Raw genomic sequence first — 21,883 nt, 5'->3', positions numbered from 1 at the left:
AATAGATACAAAAGAACTACAAAGAGACTCAAACAACTAAAAGAGATACAAACGAACTACAAAGAGATTCAAAATAACTCCAAAGAGACTCAAACTACTAAAAGAGATACAAAAGAACTACAAAGAGACTCAAACTACTAAAAGAGATACAAAATTTCTACAAAGAGACACAAACTACTAAAAGAGATACAAAATAACTACAAAGAGACTCGAACTACTAAAAGAGATACAAACAAACTACAAAGAGACTCAAACTACTAAAAGAGATACAATATAACTACAAAGAGACTCGAACTACTAAAAGAGATACAAAATAACTACAAAGAGACTCAAACTACTAAAATAGATCCAACCGAACTACAAAGAGACTCAAACAACTAAAAGAGATACAAAATAACTACAGAGACTCAAACTACTAAAAGAGATACAACATTTCTACAAAGAGACACAAACTACTAAAAGAGATACAAAATAACTACAAAGAGACTCAAACTACTAAAATAGATCCAACCGAACTACAAAGAGACTCAAACTACTAAAAGAGATACGAAAGAACAACAAAGAGACACAAAACCACTTTAAAGAGAATCCAACTACTAAAATAGATAACTAAATAACTACAAAGAGATCCACGAGTGTTTTTCGGACCCTCAGTGGTCGGTAGCAGTGGACCTGTAGTCTGAACCCGTCCCCACCCACAAAGCACCTCTCTCCAGAGAGATGGACAAGGAATGGCTGCTGATGAAATTGTGGCTGATACATCTTTGGCCTCAGCCGCTATCACCCAATCAAATCCCCCTTTCAACCTCGGCTCGATGAGGAGGAGATAGGAGTTAAGGTGACCTCGTTCTGAATGCGGCCTGCGAGGCCGTATAATTGGATACACTCCGGCGTGAGATTGAGTTTATCGCGGGCAATAAAAGAAGAAGATCTTTTTTTTTTTTAAAGCGGTGCTCTGCTTTCTGAATGGGAGCCATCGCTCGGCAGGAGCTCGGAAGCAACCACCTGTTCCTGAGGTTGTGTAGACGTCTATGAGAAAATGACTCCACTTCTATTCCCTCAGTAAACATTGTAAACATGAGTTTATGGTCTCAGTCTCTAGTTTCAAGTGTTTCTTCAATACACCATGATGTTCTTTTAGTAAATGATGGTCCATTTAAAGCCAGCGTCTGTCTGTGGTTCACTTTTTTTGGGTGAAGGCCCTGAAAGCAGCAACAGCAGGAGTCACACTACGAGACGTCCTTGATGAGGAAGCACTCTCGTCTCCTCTTATCTCGCCCTCTCTCCCTCCCTCTCTGTGTCTAATTAGCTCTAATTCTCCCGGCAGTGGGGTGATCGACGATCGCTCACTAATTTAGTTGGCACGGCGGACCTCATCTTGGGGGGCGGGGGGGGGTTGGCTACATGTCAGAGGTGCGTGAAATGAACGCATGAAATGAATGTGTAAGAGGAAATATTAACATCTCAGTCGCCTCCTGGAAATGAAGCAGAAATTGAATTTTGAGGCCGACCGCTTCTTATTTCAGAAGACTGACCTTCACTTCTATTACTAAGTGGAAATGGAGGAATATCTTAAATGTTGTGTACTCAGAAACAGCACACACACACACACACACACACACACACACACACACACACACACACACACACTGCATCCCCTCGGCAGAGTCTTTATTTTTGAGAATCTCTGACCTCCTGCAGCGTCTAATGACCTTTTATGAGACAATCTCCCGGCAGAGATTTCATGCATTTTGAGATGAACCGAAACCGTGACAGTGAATTTGTGCACTTTCACACCTCGGCCCGATCGGCTCCATCTCTCCCCTTCACCTCCCATTCCAGCTCCTCTAATCCACGACGGGGGTGGGGAGGGGGGGCGCCTCCGCCAGATACCTCCCATCCACAGAGGATTATGTGAGCCGGAGGGAAAGGCTCCATATCTCCTGTCAACAGGCAACAAAAATCTAGTTTTTGCTGGTGATGATCACAGTTAAAGGGTTAAACTCATTTAACTGGAGGAGACCTTGAGAATCAGCTTCAGCTGACACGGCACCACGTCTGCTGGGAGAGAGAAGCCTCTTAGGGATAAATCTGACTAAGATGTTTGGGTCGTGGAAGCATGATTGTTCACAGCACAGCGGAAGTCTGGGAGGAGCTTTTCCGTGCAGCAGCTCTCTGACCACATGGTAGACGCTTTGGAGCCACCTGTGATCTTCAGCTTTATCAACTTTCTGCCAGAGAAACGAGTTCCATTAAGGATCCAGATGTGTGGTTGGTCTGTATCCTCTTCAAAAATGTTCTTTGAAAACACAAAAGGTTTCCCTCAAAAATACTTTAGTGTCACGAGGTTCTGCTCGAGCGAGAAGAAGTCTACCTGCAGCCTCCCTTTCTCCTGGTCACCTCCTGGCCACATCTGGAGCGTCTTCCCGACAATCCGCTCACCTCCTTCCTGAGTGCCATCAGGCTGGCATTCCCCCGCTGGGTTTGTTTGGGTGGGGGGGGGAGAAGGCGTGCTGATTACCTGCGAGTAGAAAAAAAACCCACCAGCGGTCCGCTATCCAAAGAGTCTCACGCCAGGGAGTCTCCTCAACAAGTCAATGTTGTGACATTTACGGCGTCCTGCGGCTCGGTGGCTTTTTTTATAAGCGCCTCTCTCCATCTGCATCAAAATGATCATTTAGTGGCTGAATGTTCACTGTGAAAACGGGTCGGTTCTCTGTGCGCGACGGGAATATTTAGTTTGTTTTGTCGTTTTTTCCAGAGTAGAGGCTTTTTTTAACACATGATCTCGAGTTGATTTGTCGTCATTTTATCTATAAAATGCCAATTATGATTTTCACTTATTATATATAGTGACATTAAATAAAGCACAGTCGGAGAAATTACAAGAATCCAAATGGATGAGAAGAATTTCAGCCCTATTATAATAATCCTATTATTCTGGAAAAGGTGCTTGTTTGTGTGGTAAATTTGCAGCTGTACTGATGTTTTTTGTTTAATACATTCAAGACTTCTCTCAGTCCTTTAAATTGTCAAAACTGTTTTCTTCAATAATTCCCAATACACAGCAGGTGAAATGTAAGAACGGTGAGGTTCCATGGGTTCCAGATTGCAATGTTCCATTCCTTCCAATTGACTAAATGTTGCACACTGGCCCTTTAAGGCCACACGAGGTCTGCAGCTTCACCAGCGAGCTTTTTCATACAAACAAACCGAACTTGCTCTTCATCACGTTGATAAGAAATGTCAAATGGAGCGGCTCTACTGCACGTTTCTCTCAAAGCGTACTCGCTGAAACATCAGTTCTACGAGGCCGCAGCCGGAGGTACATTAAGTCCGACTGTAAAGCACATTTGTGTTCATGTTCTGCAGCTCGGCTCAAACCACATGTCTGCCCTGCCGGCATTCAAAAAAAACAAATCCAGCCCCCCCCCCCCCTCAGATACCAACCCCCCCTCCATTGAAAGGACTCATTCTGCGGGGTTCAACGCGGCGGCGCCGAGGCCGGGCGCCGTGCGCCTCGTAAACACAGGTCATCTGTCAAGTGAAAGACATTAAAAGGCTCCGGGTAGTAAGAGCGTGAGTCGATCCATCCAGCGCCCCCCCCCCCCCCCCCTCCGCGGGAAATGCTGAGCCTGCAGCCAGGTGGGAGGCGTGAGGCGGGGTGTGAGGGGGGGGTGTCATGATGGACCTGTTTTACAGCTAAGAAGCGAACTTATCGGCCTCCGGGCTCGGAGCCATTTTGAGAAACATGCTGCCCGGCGACCTGACACCTTCTTTTCTTTAAAGGTGCACTGAGGAGGGGGTGTGAAGGGGGGGCTCCAGCCAAGAGCTGAGCCAAGAGATGATAGTGTGGTTCATCCCAACTGGGGGGGGATGTGCTCCTTTGACATTTACGCGTTATACTCATGAGCCGCCGTGCATCACCAAGCATTTTGACCTTCTCAGGAAACACTCGTGAGTTCACGGAGGAGAAGGTAGAATGTAAACTTATTTCATTTAGTTTTGGAGTTGTTTTTATCCAAATTCGTAATGCAACTTAACGCTTTGTGCTCGTGCACAAAAAGCGCTGCCAATGTGCAACTGAGACACGCAGGAACACGTGGTGAAAAACGCTGCCCCCCCCCCCCCCACCCCCCCCCCCCCGGAGTGGCCAGCCGTGGCCGGGCCTCTAATTGGGGGCGTCTGGATGACAGAAGGGAGCCTTCGGAGGAGCATCCATCACGTCCTTCAGACTGCAGGGACCTTCACGCGTGGACTCTCCTGAGGCCGAACACAGAAGAATAAACGGTGTTATTTCAGGTCAGCTGACTGAGCCTCGTTCAGACTCAACATTCCCATTTAGAGAAGGAAACACGCGCTCATTCCCCCGCTTCCTAATTTCAACATGTGCTCCTCAATTTATTTTTAAAAATAAAAATAATGTAGATGTCATTCATGATTAAATAAGCAAACACATTTTGCACATTTTCAGGACAGAAGCATCTTCATCATAGAAAGGTTCATATTAGACACATTATGCATTTGACCTTTGATAATGTGAGGTGGTCACTTATTTATTTTATATGTATTCTTTACATATGTATCCAGGCATGTTATTATTTCATATCCACCTGTGATTTATAGTCCTCATATTCCTCCCCCGTGTCCTGGCTCCACTCATCCCAGACGTGAGGTCTGAGCAGCACTTTGGACCCGACAGCTTGACAGAACCCCTCCGCACAGTGAAGGAGGCAGAACGGACGCTCGAAACCTCGCTGCTTTTACAAAAGGCCTCCGAGGCGGCTCCCGCCCACTCGGACCGACACCGACGCGTGAGAGGCAAGGCCCCCGGGGAGGCTCTTCACAAAGAGACGCGCTACGCCTCAGAGCCACTTAGATGCAGTTATGCATCATCTTGAAAATGCAACCGACACACGGCTTTGTATCGCAATGTTTAATGCAATAATGCAACAGCACATTTGTGAGGATGAGTCAGTTAGACCCAACCGACGGCTCCTGTGAAGCACTTCTTGGGGTCCAGGCATCGGAAAACACATGGAACACCCCCCCCAACAGGAGCTAATCATGTCTTTTACATTTACCCATGATGCCGCTGTCATGAAAGTGGAAGCTTTGGCGCAGGAACAGAGGCGACCAGAACCGTGGAGGGGAATCACATTTGGCGCTCCAGCTTCCCTTCATCCCATCGGGGGCCTCGAAGAACCTCTCAAATTACTTTAAAAAAAAAAGAGGGGGGGGGGTTGTTTCAACTCACCAAAGCTTTTGAGTATCAAACGATGCACAAAAGTCAGGGCTTTTATTCCCCTTTTTGCAGGCTGCACATCGTGTGGTGATTCGCATGAGGAGAAAGCCCAACATTGCAAACCTGCATCCTGTTTACCCCCCCCTCCTTCTCCTCCACCTGGAGCCATGAAACACCATTATTGCTGCACATCATTACATGTTTCATAGGTAAAAAAATAAATTTAAAAAAACGACTCATACCGGATCCCAAAAGGTTTGCTGAACGCCAGATGAACTCCAACAGTTCAGCCCAGGTTTCATTTACTGCATTTGGGAATTCTCCATTTTTCCTTGGGGAGCAGCAATAATCGTTTAACAGAGTGGTGAGTGGAGGGGGGGTAGGGGGGTAGGGGGGGGTCAGATAATCACATCAAGGTCAAAGTTATGGAATGGAATTAAATCCTGAGGAAGATGTGGATGTTTGCACCATATTTCATGGCCATCCATCAAATACACGTTGATCATTTCCTCAAAAACCTACTCATAGTCCCCAGAGGATGAATCAATGCAGAAGGAGATAATTTGACTTGCGTTCAGGTTGAAGAATACGGCTCCGTCTAAAACACGGCTAAAGTGTCATTGGATGATCCCCCAGTAACCGCTTTGACCCACCTGAACACGTTGATACGCCACAAAGTCCTTTCAGGTAAGACACTGATAAAAAAAGGTCGTCGTAAAGTAAACTTTGAATTATGTGCAAAGCAGAGATGAAACTGGACGAGGACGTGATGTGTCCACCTGAGAGAAGAAGTCAGGAGGTTTCACTTCATCCTCCAAACTGCTGCACACATCCTTCTCTCTCTCTCTCTATATTAAAGGAAAGTTCTTAAATCAGCGTTCAACATTTGAATCACCTGCAGGCTTTTATATTTAATGTTACAGTTCCATCTGGTGGACAAAACCAAAATGCATCTCCAAAAAACCGACAAACTGAAGTATCAAATAGTTGTGTTTATTATTAATGTTAATAAATAGTGTCACATTGTGAGTATACAGTTCATTCAGGTGGCAATAATTTAATTCAAGTGTACATCATAAATATATCAATTGTTTTTTTTTTTAAAAGTGTCATTTTAACATTGTGCTCTTGTGCAAATCAGCATCTTGTGTCTTTCCTATAATTTCCTGCAAAGAGAAAATCACAAAAAGGAACGTTAATTTAAATGTGCAGCAAATAATGAAGGTCTAACATTCAATCTTTTGATCACTGGAAAAGTGATAAATAGAACAGTTTATGACATTTCTCAAAATGAGAAGCCAATCAAAACCGTTCATTCGGCGACATTTGTATTGAAATGTAATTAAAAATTCCGATGCTCAGGTTTGAAGAGAAAGAGCCCGAAAGCAGACCTTGTGATTGTGATTTCTTGTGCTTGTTAAAACGCGGCGTCCTGGAGGCGTCGCTGTCGGGGTGAGCGATGGCTGCGTTCCACGAGTTCTCTGTGGGGAGAGAATTCACACATCTGCATTCCTAAAAACACACGATTTCGATATAAGAGAGGGGGGTGCGGGGGGGGGGGGGCAACCCTTCCTTCCTTCCTTCCTTCCTTACCCGTTTGCCACCTGTGTGCTGGATAAACGTGATCCATTATCCTGCGTTTGTCCTGCAGGTACACCGGCGCCGCGCGGTTCTCGTCCGTCTCCCGGATGGCGTTACCATGGGGACAGCGGCGCAGCCTCTCCCACCCGACGGGCTGGTGCTCGCCGCTGCACGGGCAGTTCTTCTCCCTCGGCTTCTCCAGGTTCTGCTTGGACGCCAGCGGCATCTTGAGGACGTTCGGCTTCCCGTGGCGCTCGGCGGAGGTCATCGTCGTCGTCGTCGTCCTCCACTTGGAGTCGTTCTCCGAGGACTCGCCCTCGGAGTCGCGCCCGCGAGGGGGGCACCGGGCCTCCGGGCCCGAGCCCTTCCTCGCCAGGCGTTTCTTGGAGTGCGACCTGCAGGCGTCGCACGTGGGCAGGAGCGCGTCGTTCCACTGCTGGAAGACGGCCGCTTTTCTCTTGAGGGCGCGGCCGTCGGGCACCGGCCCGGCGGGCTCGCAGACTCCGCCCCTGGCCACGCACCTGGAGCAAAGCCGCTCCCTCTTGGAGGCGCGGGGAGCGAACGCGTTCTCGTTGAAGCTCCGGCTGAGGCAGCACTCGTGGTCGGAGAGGCTTCGGCTTCGGTCCGCCTTCCCTTTGAGTTTGTACCTTTCCTTCGGCTTGCGGACGGCGAGCTGGCCTTTGTGGTCGAGGTCCAGCCGCCTCCTCCTGGCGGGGATGTCCAAGCCGCGCCCGCCCGGGGGTCTGCTCTGCTTGGTGGGCGTTGGCGGCATCGTGCTACAGTAGTAGACGTTGTCGAAGTCGGCGAGCCAGCTGGTGGACGGGAGGTAGGCAGGCAGAGACTCGAAGGACGTGTCCTGGTGCTCGTTTGCGTCCGCCTTCAGAGGGGAGCAGTCTGTCGCCGCGGGGGGCGCCATCTCCGCCGCATCCATGACTGGGCAGGCGTCGGCCTCGGGGGCCATCCGGTCCCCGGGACGCTCCTCCGCAGCGGCGGCGGTGACCATGTCCTCCGGTTCGTCCTCTGCCACGGGAGTCATTTGAACCGCGGGCGCCACGTCTTCCGTGGCGTCGCCGGACTCCGGGCGGCTGTTTTGGATCAGCGATTCCGAGGAGGGGCTCGGCGTTTCCTTCATGGACCAGACCGTGGACTCCATCTTCCACAGCTCGTCCAGGTACTTTGGGTCGAAGGGCAGGTGGACGACTTTGAAGGGGCACGTCTCGGACGGGTCCTTCTCGCCGCCCGTCTCTTGAACGGCGCTGCAAGCCGGCGCTCGGCTGTCGTCGTCGTGGTCGTCAGAGGCGACGACGCCGGGATCCGCCCAGCTCTCGGGCTCTTCCATTGCCGGTGGCGTCTCGGCGACAGCCAGCGCGTCGGGACACGCTTGGAGGGCCTGCTCCGCCTGCTCGCCGGGTACGCGGCTCTCCTCGTCCTGCCAACCCCGGAGGACGGCGCCGCTGTCTTGCGTGAAGCTGTGGGACACCTCCTTGGTCTCGTGCAGGAGCTGCAGGCCCACCGGCGTGCTGCAGCATTCGATCCGCACCTCCTCCGTCTGGAACACGAAGCTGCCGCTCGGCTGCTTCCTGGGGTCGGCGGCGGCGGGGTCAGACTTTTGCGCCAAGGGGGCTGGCGAGGGAAGCCCCTTGACGGAGACGCCGGGGCTTTGGTGGTCGTCGCCCCCCTTGCGGGCCGGGAGGCCGGCGGGGACCGGCGCGTCACCGGGCCCCGAGGGGCCAGCCTTCTGGGCAGCGGAAAGCGGCTCGGTTTGGACCTCCGAGCTGGTGGTCTCCCTGCTCGGGCTGTTCTGCTGGTAGCGGAACCGGCGGGAGTGGTAGGCCATGGTCTGGTAGTACTGGGGGTTGAGCATGCGGCGGTAGTCCATCAAATGGAGGTGGGTGGTGGGCACGACGAAGGCGGGGGGCTCCATGTAGGGATTGGGCTGATAGTGGGGCATCATGGGCAGGCCGTAACCTTTAAAAGCAGAGGAAAGGACATTAGAGATTTCTAAAGTCATTCAAAATACATCCTAGAATAAGAATCTAGCATATTTTTTGCAAAAAAGGTGGATGAGATGGTCTTTGTGAAGGAATATCCGAGGGGAAAGCACTCCATTTAAAAAAGAGATAAAGCATAAAGACCCTTATTGGCCATAAACTAATTCCACAACCTCCATTTTGTGAAAACTGCAATATCCGACGACACAGCACTCAGAGCACACACACGATAGCATTCATGCTAAACAAAAAGGGCACAACATGCTGCACAAGTTCAGTACTTTCCGATGGCGTCGCTCACCTAAACCCGGGTAGTACGGGTTGTAGGGCACGTGCATGGGCACCGGCACCGGCCACTGCATGGGCATGTACGGCTGCGAGGGCTGTATGTAGAAGAAAGGCTTGTGGTGCTGCTGCTCCTCGGGCCGCGGAGCGCCCGAAGGCCCCGGAGCCGAGGGCGGGTGCGGCGCGTGGCCCTGCTGGGCTGCGTAGCGCGGGTCCGGACAGCGAGGGCCCAGACCGTACGAGTGCTGGAAGGCGGACGCGGCTGCCTCCATATCCGGGGACACGGCGAGGTAAGTTTGAGGAATAGCGGTTTGGAGCCGCAGGGTAGCGGTGTGCTTCGCTTTGTTTCTGATAACACAACACTAGGCGAACGAATTCAAAGAGACGCAAACTACTGACCGAGCGGCTGAGCTTTCAAGGGGAGATTTGAACCTGTGCCACGCTGGAGGTCAATTAGGAGCTTAACGACCGTCCTCAAGAGCCAATGAAAAGTGTCCCTTTCACTCCCGCCCACTGTGGTGCGTCAGCTCACCTGAGGAAAAGCAGACAAAAGATCCCGGTTGGCTTGAATTAAGGAAACAGATCTGCAGCTTGCGAGCGTTGTGACACATCTGTGACACATCGGTGACCTCAGCGGTGACAAAGCAAATAGTTCACTCAGCCCGAGGAGACGGTTTGACCCCCGAAGAGCCGATTGTGAGCTTGTTCTGTGGCCTGGAGCGACATCGTGAAGAATAACCGGTGATTTTAAATCAGAGCCGATGTCTGAAAATGTATTTTCTGTGCATTGATGCTGGTTCATTCAAATCTATAATATCTATTTACCAGAACACCACTTTCTGCTCTTTGACTCTAAAAACACTCCTCTGTGCATCAAGGTCATTATGGTTTATTGGTATAGACAAATGTTGATTGTTATTGATTAATTGGACATTTTCTCATTGACCCAATGTATAATTTGGCCAATTAAATAATAAAAGAATGTCAAATGTGCCATTTAAAAGACTTTTAAAAATATGACCTCACAGGAATAAAACATCTGGCATTTGCTAGAAATTGTGGATTTCCAAATGGATAGAAATCTAGCGAGAAACAGTTTATACGCTCCACTTTATCACTATAAGCCTAACTCACTATAAGCATTTCTAACCACTGGACAGAACCGACCCGGTTCTACAGCGATTTACCACAAACATCTTAGTTTCTAAATGAAGATGCTGGAGTCCATTTCCCAGATAGTTTCTTCATTATGGAATAGAAAAGTATAAATCCTTGAGCATAACATAAAAAAGGTACAAGCCGTGAAAGGACTCGACACAAAGCTTAAATAATGAATATTTTATTGGACTGGCCCCAAACTGTGGCACACCATCTGCAACACAACCGTTCAGCCCATTTGCCCGTGTGTGAAATTCATAAACCAGTGCGAGGCAGTGTGTCTTCATACAGATCTTCTCTTCGAATTTATCTCAAAAAAAAAGATTCCTTGTGCTGTGCAATTTCACCTGGTGCTCGAAATATTTTTAAACACATTATCCTGAAACAATTTACACCTTTTGGGGGGGACCTGAGGAGAGAAAACAAAGAAAACGTGAATATCATTCATAAAAACGTGAACAACCTGCACAGAACCGTGTCCCTTCACCTACAGTTCAACACACTTTGGCGGCGTCAACATCTCGGTTCTCTCGTCGTGGAGCCTGATGGAGGAGAAAAGAAAAATCAACCACTTCCATCAGGACGGCGAGGAGCGCCCGGCGGTGCAGTCACCTCTCTCCCAGTGCGGCGGCTCGTCCTCGTCTCTCGCCCGGTGGAACGGCGCCTTCCTCTGAGCGCTCGGCTCTACGCGGCGGACGGGAAGGGGCATGAAAGTCAGATCTGGAAGTCGTTTTGATGCATTTTTATTTTAAGATGATAGTTTCAACTTTTCAGAAAAGTTGGAAATTGCTTTCATCACTTTGTTGCATAAATAAATACAACAGGTCCTAAAAGTAATGTTTTTGGCCCCAAGCCGCTTGGCCTTCGGGTTCCATCTCAGTTTTAACTGTTGATGAAGAACTTTGGGAACAAAGCTGCTCCAATTCCCACCTTGTCGTTGCGGCAGGTTGGCCGGTCTCCTCCTGGGGGCCACGTCCCCGTCTCCGTACCTGCCTTGGTCCGACGTGGTCACATCTTCTCTGCAGAGTCTGTCTATCAAAAGAGTTCCCACACAACACACATCAAGTCCTCGTGTGGTTTCCCCACGCGGCTCAGAGGAAGTAGACCACCTGAAGAAGTGCATGGAGGAGGCTTACCCGCACACGGTCTGCACTGCAGCTCGCAGCCCGCCGCCTCTGCGGCCGCGGCCTCGCCCTCCGGCGGCGGCGGCAGCTCGTGGCCCTCGGGAGCTTCCTCCCGGGGCGCCGGGTCGGACGGCTCCTGGCCTCTCTTGTACCAGGGTTTGGGCGCGTGCCTCAGCGGGGCGGCGTGGGGCTTCCTGTGTGCGGAATGCTTCCTCACGACCACTCTGACCGGCTGCTCGCACCCTCTCCCATACCGGCCGCCATCCTCCTCTTCCTCCTCCTCAGAGTCTCTCTGGGCTTCGTCCCTGTACGCCTTGGGGGCGTGCCCTTTGCTCCTGGCGGTGCCCTTCGCCAGGCTTTTCCCGCAGCAGGCACACATGGACCTCTTCGAGCCGGGCGGCCGCGCCTCCCCGGGCGCGGCGTCGCCGGCCTTCGGGGACCCGACGCCGACCTCCGGGAGCCTGCGGCCCGCGTAGACGCGCTTGGGGAACAGGTCGGCGTCGTCCAGGTCGGTGGAGAACATCTCGTCTCGGGAGGACAGCTCGTCCAGGGAGGGACTGAGGACGCTCATGCGCTCGTGGGTGGTCTGCATGGAGAGGTAGTTGTAGTAGTAGGGCGCCGTCGGGGAGGGGAGGCGGCCGGCCGCGGCCTCCACCGGCGCCAGGACGCTCTGGAAAGGCAGCTTGAGGATCCGATAGCTCCGGTCAGTCGGTGAGACTTTGACGCCACTTTTGCAGTCTTTCAGACCCGGCTGATTGGAGGTAAAAGAGGAAGAGGAAGAAGAGGAGGACGAGGGGGAAGAAGAGGAGGACGAGGAGGAAGGCGCGATTGGATCCGCCCTCTGCCTCGGGAGCTCCTCGGCGTCGCCGTGGGGAACACTGGCGTCGGCCGCCGAGACATCTGACCGGATGCCGGCGACCTCCGCTTTCTCCAGAGGGAGGAGGTGCGCGTCCGCCTGCTCCTCCTCGTGGACGGAGGAGCTATCAAGGGGCAGCTCCTCCTCCTCCAGGACCGCCGACCAGCACCCCCGAGGGCTCAGCCCGTCCAAGCTCCTCCGGCTGGACTCGCCGTCGTACACCGCCGCCGAGGAGGAGGAGTTGCCGAAGGTCACGACCGGGGACTCTGGGAGGCGGCGGCCGTCGGCGCCGTCGTCATGGTCGTCATCGGGCACCGCAGGCAGCACGTGACCGAGCTCCTTGAGCTTCTTCTTCTTCTCTTCCACCGGAGAGAACATCCCGGAGGACTGCGAGGCCACGCCCGAGTCCAGTTCCCTCTCTGCACTTTGCAGCTCGGTGGCGCGGATTTTGTCCAGGCACTCGATGAGCTTGGTGATGGCGTCGCTGGGGTCGGTTTGGGCCTCCGAGCAGGCCGTCTCCCGGAACCCGGGGGGCTGCTGCTGCGGCGGCGGCTGTGGTTGCTGCTGATGCTGCTGAGGATACTGCTGCGGATACGGGTACTGCTGCTGCTGCTGCTGCTGCTGCTGCTGCTGCTGCTGATGGCGAGGCATGTCATTCCAGCCGGGCGCATGGAATCGGGGCTCAAACATTCGCCGGTAGTCCATTGGGTAGATCGGGGCATGTGGGAAGACATACCCAGGATACTGCATGTACTGGTAGGGGTTCATGCAGGGACGGCCAAAGTTAAGACCTGGGGAACATAAAAGCACAAATGCACACAAGCGAGCGCTGGACTTAAGAACAACTTGCACTTTAAAGTGTTTCAGACCTTCGGTACGCCATTAAAATAAGCCCCCTCTTTACCAGCTGGACTTGAAGTTATGAAGCCATTGCATTTCGTGCATTTCGTGAAGCAACATTAGAAGGAGCGTGCAGCACGGTCTCATACCTCCAGGCACCCCGTAGGCTCCGTACGGGTTGTTCATCTGCCAGTGCTGGTACAGGTAATACGGTTGAGACGGCGGCTGGACATAAAAGAAAGGTCTGGGATGTTGAGTCCTCGGTTGTCCGCTTCCAAATGTGTTCTGTTTGCTTCCATCTGCAGGAGGCAGTTATTTCATTTTATACATGTAGAGAAACACACGTTTGCATTTAAACAAAAAGGAGGTTCTTACCGTCCATTTCTCTCAGTTGACTCAACCTGTCGGGAATAAAAATAAAATACTGCAGCGGGATGAAAACGACCTAATAAACATCCCCCGGTTCGTAAAAAATTAAAGGCGCAGTTTTTCAGTCAACTTATTGTCGTCGGTAAACACACGGAAGGGCAAACGCGTCTCTCTCTCGGGTCCTGGTGACGTTCTGCGTACAAAAAGCCGAAGTGTCTGCGCTCATCAGTCAAATAGGAAACACCTGCTGCGAGCGGACAAATCAGGCTGGAGTTTCAAGGCTGTCGGTACTAAAAAACGACTGAAAAAAACTAAATCAAAAGGGGACTAGAATCTAGAATTGGTGAAAGAATTTATTTTAAAAAATCTTAACTCTATGGACAAAATACAATATTCACTGCATCATAAACAATTAATTATGTTATCCACCCATTCACCAAATAACACACAGGATCGGGTTTCCTCCTGAAACACACAGAATAAAGCATTTGTGTTATGTTTAATGCTTCAAATAAAAATTCCACAAATTGATGTTTAAAATAAAGGGGGTAATTTTTGCATATAATTCCAAATGCTATTCAAAAATGTCTTAAAATCTTTAAGCAGTTTTCACTCGTCCAGTTGTGCCTCCATCTCTCCACCAGAGGGCGCCGTTTCCCCTCCAAACGCCAGTCCAGACCTTTGCGCATGCGCAGTGTCCTCATGTGGCCTCTGGTCTTTCAGACGCTTATGATGCGCTGAAAGGTTGTCCTCTGCTCGGCGCCTCGGCACAACTGTTTAATGTCCAAATTCGGCCCGAGGAGATAACTTGGCACTTTCTGCTGACAAGGAAAGCCGCCGCGACCATTCGCCGTGCGTGGCCCGCCTACAGCTACAGTAAGGACGCGTGGATTTTGATTGTTTGCCTGTGGTTAACTTGGAAAAGCGGCGTTTATTTAGCACGTTTAGCACTTAGCCTGATGGCCGTGTGTCTGTTGGCTCTCTACATTCGTTTATTTGTTTATTTGTTCTACCTCTATGATCGTTTCTGGGAGTATCCCACGGTTGCGGGTGATGGCGTTATAGACGCCCGGCTTTCTAACTGCCAGCTAGCGTGCATCTACGTAACACCCCCCCCCCCCCACACCCTCCCCACTCCCCCGGAACTGTAAAGCTAATTGAAGCTATAGTTGCTAGCTACGCCGCGAGTGACAATCAAGCAAGTGTCGCTAACGTTACTTGAGTTGAGCCACATACCATCACATCAAAAGAGAGATCAGTAGAACACCACTTGATGAACATGTGTGTGTGTGTATATGTATAGATACAGCGGCATATGTGGTTACGTCATGTCGGGTTAGCTAACAGCGGCCTGTCTAATGTTACTTGTTTTAGTTAGCAGGCAGGGTTTGTTTTGGTTAACGGTAACGTGCTAGCGTTAGCTAGCTAGCTCGCCAGCTAGCCCCGGGCTAGTCCAGAGAAACGGCAACGATGAAAACTCTTTACATATTGGCCGTTATCTATGTTGCGGGTAATTGTGTCGCTGATTTGCTGTTAGCTCGCTAGCTTAGCTTGCCAGCTAGTAAAGCTAACATTGATGCATGTAACGTTATCCGGCCTCAAGCGAATCGTCGACGTTAACCAGCGACGCTGAGAGGTAACGTTACTTAAAAATGCACATTTAAAAACAACACGATTCAAATACTACCCTTTAGTGTCTAACGTCACATTTTCTGTCACGTTAAACATCTGCTTCGTTACTGTGACAATTAAGAGGTGGAATGCTGCGTGTATTTGTCAGCTTTAGTTACTTTTCAGATCCTTCCTGCAGATGTGTTGATGTTTTAGTGTTTGTGATAAACTGAGGGATGAAGTGTTTTTTTTTTACTGAAGTAGTTAATTTCCAGTGTTGTATTAGATGTTTTACTGAATGGCAGGATCTAGATTCCTCTGCCACCTCTGGACTAAACAACCTAACCGCAGACCAACACCTTTTTTTAATTATAACCTCACATTCTCATGGATCGTTATCTCAGCGTTTGCCACCGAAACGGTGAGATATTCTGACGGCGTGTTAATGGCACCGGATGCGAGTCCGTGCTGCGGTGGTTGTAAAATCCACCCACGCAACCTTGAATGAGCGGATCCGTGTATTCACATTTCTCCCAGTGTCTCACTGCTGATGGGACTTGTTGAAAGCAGCTCGGAGGCATCCATGGCGGTGACATGTCTCTGTCATGGTAACCTGACCGCTGTCATTTAGGATGTGAGACATAATGACCAAAATAAATGACTCTCTATTCCTTTTTTTTTCTTTCTGACTAACTTTGATCAACTGGGTTTTCTCTTTATCATAACTCACTGAGCAGAAAAACAATCACGACTTGTGATTGTGCGGTTGATTTGAGGGTCAGGTGTACATACCGTATGAATCCTCATACATCCGTGTAAAGAACCGCCCGGTGTTGTTATGATGGCACCCTAAAGGATTAAGGCCCTGTTTCCCAAAAGCATCTCAATGCCAACAAGACAGAAGCTCGTTTCTTCCGATAACAAGAGAGCTGCGTTGTGCTCTTGTGAAACTGGGCTGGAGTTTAAAATACTGAAGGAAAAACTATTTTTTTTTCTTTTACATGTATGACTAAAGTTAGAAAAGGCTATAACTTTAATCCAGACGCTGTCTAATTGTATTCACGTTGATTTCAGCCTTACTTGAAGACCTTTTTTTTATTGTTATTGTGCGGTTTAGACTTTAAATAAATAAATGACAGGAAGGAAAGTTGATGTTCTGTTGTTGTGATACTCTGCGCCTTTTTTTGTTTTTCAGACGAGGGCTGGCGTTGCAGCGTGGCCACGGTTGCAGAGCTCCCCTCTAACCTCCGACCCTCCCCCCCCCCCCCCACCGCATGACCCCAGAGCACAGACCCCCGGGGGGAAGCAGCCCCTCCCTCACCCCGGACCCGGTTGCCGCCACATTATTCGACTCGTCTCTGTCAGAAGAATCGCCAAGAATCTTTTTCCACGAAGGAGCCAGGACACCTCGGCGTGGACCGGCGGAGGTGTTGAAGAGCCCCGCCCCCCACCTCCATCCTCTTCCCGTCTCCACCTCCTTTGTCTAAGAATAAACCCCCCTCTTTTCTCGTGGTCGACGTGAGTCCGGTCCCACGGCCGGTGTGACTTTTCAAACCTGGGGCGCGACTCGTGGGATGCAACCATGTCGGATCTCAGCGAGCGCAGGCCGGTCAACGCGGACTACGCCGTCTCCCTGCTGGAGCAGCTCAAGTTCTTCTACGAGCAGAAGCTACTGACTGACGTGGTGCTGCTGGTGGAGGACAGCGAGTTCCCGTGTCACAAGATGGTCCTCGCCACGTGCAGCTCCTATTTCAGGTGAGCGCCACGGCTGTGGAAGGATGGCGAGTGTCTCCTTTGGTTTCAATGAATAATACAGCACACATTTGGGACTACAGGCCGCTGATTCTCCCCCCCCCCTCCCCCCTTTCCCTCCTGCCCCCCCGGTGTTGTCGTGAAGGAGGTGGAGGTACGCCGTGGTTGTTGTGTCTGCAAGTGCTCCCCTCCTACAGTGACAATGAATAATGTACGAGGGGATGGTGTTTCCTCCAGAGATGGTCCCCCCCCCTCTGCGCCAGTTATTAATGCGCCCCCCGCGTGTCTCCGTCTTTAACCCGTGGGCCTACCTGCTACCTGCGTGGCCCCCTGAGGCCTCGTTTGTGCACATGCCGTCCTCGCCCATCCCCCCCCACCCATTTTTTTCTCCTTCTTTCACATAAGGATTCCAGGAAAGGGTCCTGACGACTCGATACCTCTCACACCCGCAATCTTCCGCTTGGTTTCCGTCACGCTTGGTATTTTGTGCGAACATGCAAGCCCCCCTCCCCCCCCCTCCCCCCCCCCCCGGTTCATAGTGGTCACACGCCTCGCTTTGGGGGTGTGAGCACTTGTGTTTGGGTGGTATAGTCTGGTCATGTAGTTCTTGTTAGGAGAGGGGGGGCTGCAGGGGTTTGCCTGCAGGGTTGCGTAATCCTGCTTGGCAGATTTATAGCCCCTGCCGTGAGGACACACACACACACACACGCCCCCTTAACCCCATTTCACGCTCAATGGACCATATATTCTTATTTTTATATGTATGGTAATACATAGATAGTATTTTGTAATAGTAAAAAGGAACGTATGTTCTCAAAGACGTCAACAAATGTTTTGTTTGTTCAAAACCTAATTGAATTCAGTCTATTCTCCTTTATTACACAAATAAAATCTGGAAAAGTTCTGATTTGATTTGGTAAGTCAATTATTATACATTCCTTTAAAGGTTTAATAAAATGTTTGAATTGCTGCCAGTTGGCTTTTTTACCAATGAAGAACTCACTGAATTGTTGAGTCCATTTTAGTCCAATTAACAGTAATATTAAATTCCCCCCCACAGAAAAGCCTAATTCAAATTGTTTTATTGCCTGTATAATAATTGTTTCAAGCAGATTGAACTTGGCGTTGCATTACCCACAATGCACTGGAGCTGAGCTGTCTTGTGATACCTGCAGATAAGAACGTGCGTACACAATGGGTTCACGCTCTGATTTCTCTGGTGGCTTCTGCAGGGCGATGTTCATGAGCGGCCTCAGCGAGAGCAAGCAGACCCACGTCCACCTGAGGAACGTGGACCCGGCCACCCTGCAGATCATCATCACCTACGCCTACACGGGCCACCTGGCCATCAACGACAGCACCGTGGAGCCGCTCTACGAGACCGCCTGCTTCCTGCAGGTCTTCTTATTTCCAAACTCCTGACCCTCTGCTGGAAAGGCCCCAAAAAACAGCTGATCGTGTTTTAGTCCACCGCTGGAAATGCAAAAGGCGTCTGTGTCTGCAGAAGCAAATGACTTTAGTGTTGACTGTAAATAAAGGAGTGAGCTGTATATTCATCACCACATCCAACATTTAGAAATGAAACATTCCCAGTTCCACAATAATCAAAGTGTCCTTTGATGCAAAGAGAAATGTTTTTCTCTCCTTGAATGTCTCCCCTCGTCCTCTGTCCAGGTGGAGGACGTCCTGCTGCAGTGCAGAGACTACCTGGTGAAGAAGATCAACGCCGAGAACTGCGTCCGCATGCTGAGCATCGGCGACCTGTTCAGCTGCAGCGAGCTGAAGCAGAGCTCCAAGCGCATGGTGGAGCACAAGTTCCCCATGGTGTACCGGCAGGAGGCCTTCCTCCAGCTGTCCCACGAGCTGCTGGTGGACGTGCTGAGCAGCGACAACCTCAACGTGGAGAAGGAGGAGACGGTGCGCGAGGCGGCGATGCTGTGGCTGGAGTACAACATGGAGGCGCGCTCGCAGCACCTGTCCTCCGTGCTCAGCCAGATCCGCATCGACGCGCTGTCCGAGGTGACGCAGCGCGCCTGGTTCCAGGGCCTGCCGCCCAACGACAAGTCGGTGGTGGTGCAGGGCCTCTACAAGTCCATGCCCAAGTTCTTCAAGCCCCGGCTGGGCATGACCAAGGAGGAGATGCTCATCTTCATGGAGGCCATGTCGGAGACGCAGGGCGACGGCTACGTGATGTCCGGCTCGCTGCCCACCACGGTGGTGTGCTACAGCCCGCAGGCGGAGAAGGTGTACAAGCTCAACAACCCCCCGGGCGACCTGCAGAAGGTGGGCACGCTGGTCACGCCGGACAACGACGTGTTCATCGCCGGCGGGCAGATCCCCCTCAAGAACTCCATCACCAACCACGGCAAGAGCGGGAAGCTGCAGGCGGTGTTCCGCTCGGTGGACAGCTTCTTCTGGTTCGACGCCCAGCAGAACGCCTGGGTGCCCAAGACCCCCATGCTGTGCGCCCGCATCAAGCCCTCGCTGGTCCACTGCGAGGGCTACATCTACGCCATCGGCGGGGACAACGTGGGCGGCGAGCTCAACAAGCGCACGGTGGAGCGCTACGACTGCGAGAAGGACGAGTGGAGCATGATGAGCCCGCTGCCCTTCGCCTGGAACTGGAGCACCTCCGTGGTGGCGCACGACTGCATCTACGTGATGACCCACGACCTCATGTACTGCTACTTCCCCCGCGCCGACACCTGGGTGGAGATGGCCATGCGCAAGACCAGCCGCTGCTTCGCCTCCGCCGCCGCCTTCGGCGACCTCGTCTTCTACATCGGCGGGCTGCACGTGGTCAGCAACTCCGGCGTCCGCCTGCCCACCAGCACCATCGACGGCTCCTCCGTCACCGTGGAGATCTACGACGTCAACAAGAACGAGTGGCGCCAGGCCGCCAACATCCCCGCCAAGCGCTACTCGGACCCGTGCGTGCGCGCCGTGGTGCTGCTCAACTCGCTGTGCATCTTCATGCGCGAGACCCACATGAACGAGCGCGCCAAGTACGCCATCTACCAGTACGACGTGGAGCTGGACCGCTGGTACCTGCGGCAGCCCGTGTCGGAGCGCGTGCTGTGGGACCTGGGGAAGGACTTCCGCTGCGCCGTGGGGAAGCTGTACCCCTCCTGCCTGGAGGAGTCCCCCTGGAAGCCCCCCACCTACCTCTTCTCCCCCGACGTAGCCGAGGAGTTTGAGGTGGACGGGGAGCTGGTGACCCTCCCCCATGTATAGCTCCTGCCCCCCCCCCCCCCCCCCCCCTCCCACTCCGGTATCTTTAACGCTGGGGGAGGATCTGAAGTACGAGAGGGTTTTGACGTTTTGTGTTGTGGAGCGATCTTTGGACCCCCCCCCCCCTCTCCTTTGACCACATCCCCCCCCCCAAAAAGCCTGGAGCAACAAAAAAAAAATCCCCCTTTAACTGACTTTAACTTTGCTCCTTTGTGGCAGGAAGGCAGTTTACGCTCCTGTTGCTGAACCTCTTGTGGCTGTTTTTTGATATTGAGCATGAGAGTTTATATTAACCACAAAAAGTTGTAATTTGAACACAAGGGGGGGAGGGGGGGGGGGAAGAATCTAATATTAAAATAATGGCTCACGGAATCCAGTGGTAGTTTCAGGATGTGGTTCAGTTATCATGTGACAAACTCCATCTGCTAATTTTCCAGTAAGTGGACTTTGGTGCTAAGAATTATGATCAAACTACTGATTAATCATCAATAACGAGTCTTTAACCCTAAATGTGGTCACATGGTAGTAATCAAACTTAAGAACGCCACGCAAACCTACAAAGAACAACAACAACTCCGCTGGTTGGACCGTGCGTCCAGGTGTCTTTTCAGCTGCTACTAAAGACTAAAATGCATCGATGATCACTTCTTTTTTTGATTAATCTTACCCCAAAAAACGTAATTCTCCCAACTGGTCCGACCAGCGCCATCAAGCCACGGCTTCTTTTCATAGATCTGCTTGAGCTACAATTTAAATGTCGATTTGGGTGAAGGAAAGAGAAACCTCCTCAGATTACTTTTTTTTTTTTTTGTGAATTGAAAGTTTTTGAGGGTTAATCTGACTTTTTTATCCAGCAAAGAATGCATCAGTAAGGAAAGTAATGATCGCTGCAGCTATGTGACATTTTAGCTTTTTTTTCGTCCTCCACGAATGAGAGAAAAGTTCCACCAGCAGGATTTCTTCAGAAAAAGTCCCAGCAGACGAGGGGGGAGGGGGGGGGGGGGTTAAAGAGGGTGACTGCAGGTCCGGTCACCTTCCACCTTCCTCTTGACTCCTGCACAGCAGATCACACCTCACTCAAATCCATCCTCACCTGATCATGGGTTCTTTTACTCCACAACGACGACTCAACTCTGTTTCTGGGCTCATGCCTTGTTTTTATGTTATTATGTTATTTCCAAGCTGCTGAAATATATATTTTTCATATGTTTCAAAAAAAGACAACTGTTGTAGTGTGGGGGATAATAACCAGGTCTATTTTGTATTGTTTTTTTATTATTTAATATCAAACATTACTGTAGTGTGATTGTGGGTAGATATCCATTTTCCTATCAGATTTAATTTGAGTGAATATTGAGGATTCTTGCTGCTGATTGGTTGTGAGAGGAGAGGGCGGGCCCACGGCTGTTGCTATGTCCTTGCAACCACTAGCAGTAGTGGAGGGGGGAGGGGGGGGGGTCCTCCTCCTACCTGTAAACACATGAGCACAGGTGCTTCATGACGAACCTTACTAGCATGTTTGGCTGCATCATATTCCTTTGGCACTGTATTTTGAATGAACGTTAATTTATTAAAAAACATACCAAAAACGTTCCTGAAACCGACTCCAGGTTTCTTGTGTTTGGAGGAACGAACGTGGTGGTGTGAAATAATGAAATGTTCATTAAAGCTGGTATAACACTTTGATTTGCGACCCCTTTAATCTTCAATTAGTTAAATTGCTGCTTGGTGTCTGTTGGGACTCCACATTTTACCCTAAGTTTGTTTTAAAGGTATTAACTAGTTCACTTAATTACCAGAATAAACTTCACACATCAATGGAGCCTTGCAACAGTTTGCA

At 50.9% G+C, this 21,883-nt stretch overlaps 3 protein-coding genes across 4 annotated transcripts; 1 reads left to right on the top strand and 2 right to left on the bottom strand.

Annotated features, from left to right (window-relative positions):
• Window positions 1–6,224: 6,224 nt before the first annotated feature.
• On the bottom strand, window positions 6,225–9,525 carry LOC119198289 (uncharacterized). The gene is made up of 4 exons (XM_037455259.2): window positions 9,119–9,525; window positions 6,839–8,794; window positions 6,637–6,726; window positions 6,225–6,411 (listed from the first exon to the last, which is right to left on the bottom strand). Exons 1-4 carry the CDS (start codon window positions 9,372–9,374, stop codon window positions 6,383–6,385), a joined length of 2,331 nt encoding a protein of 776 aa, XP_037311156.2. The 5' UTR covers window positions 9,375–9,525; the 3' UTR covers window positions 6,225–6,382.
• A 900-nt stretch (window positions 9,526–10,425) lies between these two features.
• Window positions 10,426–13,691, bottom strand: buc (bucky ball). Its single transcript, XM_037455258.2, has 7 exons — window positions 13,456–13,691; window positions 13,230–13,379; window positions 11,397–13,031; window positions 11,191–11,292; window positions 10,873–10,944; window positions 10,752–10,802; window positions 10,426–10,669 (listed from the first exon to the last, which is right to left on the bottom strand). Exons 1-6 carry the CDS (start codon window positions 13,460–13,462, stop codon window positions 10,774–10,776), a joined length of 1,995 nt encoding a protein of 664 aa, XP_037311155.2. The 5' UTR covers window positions 13,463–13,691; the 3' UTR covers window positions 10,426–10,669; window positions 10,752–10,773.
• A 448-nt stretch (window positions 13,692–14,139) lies between these two features.
• kbtbd2 (kelch repeat and BTB (POZ) domain containing 2) lies at window positions 14,140–21,871 on the top strand. Of its 2 annotated transcripts, none has more exons than XM_037455859.2 (4): window positions 14,140–14,325; window positions 16,256–16,815; window positions 18,045–18,210; window positions 18,487–21,871. In XM_037455859.2, exons 2-4 carry the CDS (start codon window positions 16,643–16,645, stop codon window positions 20,044–20,046), a joined length of 1,899 nt encoding a protein of 632 aa, XP_037311756.1. In that variant the 5' UTR covers window positions 14,140–14,325; window positions 16,256–16,642; the 3' UTR covers window positions 20,047–21,871. The 2 variants fall into 2 exon arrangements, with proteins under 2 accessions (XP_037311756.1, XP_062415109.1); XM_062559125.1 differs by lacking the exon at window positions 14,140–14,325 and adding an exon at window positions 14,433–14,730.
• Window positions 21,872–21,883: the final 12 nt, after the last annotated feature.

The sequence above is a fragment of the Pungitius pungitius genome, chromosome 19 (genome assembly GCF_949316345.1).
Source record: "Pungitius pungitius chromosome 19, fPunPun2.1, whole genome shotgun sequence".
Lineage (NCBI taxonomy): Eukaryota > Metazoa > Chordata > Actinopteri > Perciformes > Gasterosteidae > Pungitius > Pungitius pungitius.
Note: the sequence above shows the minus strand (reverse complement) of the source record. Positions and strands in the feature narration are given on the sequence as shown.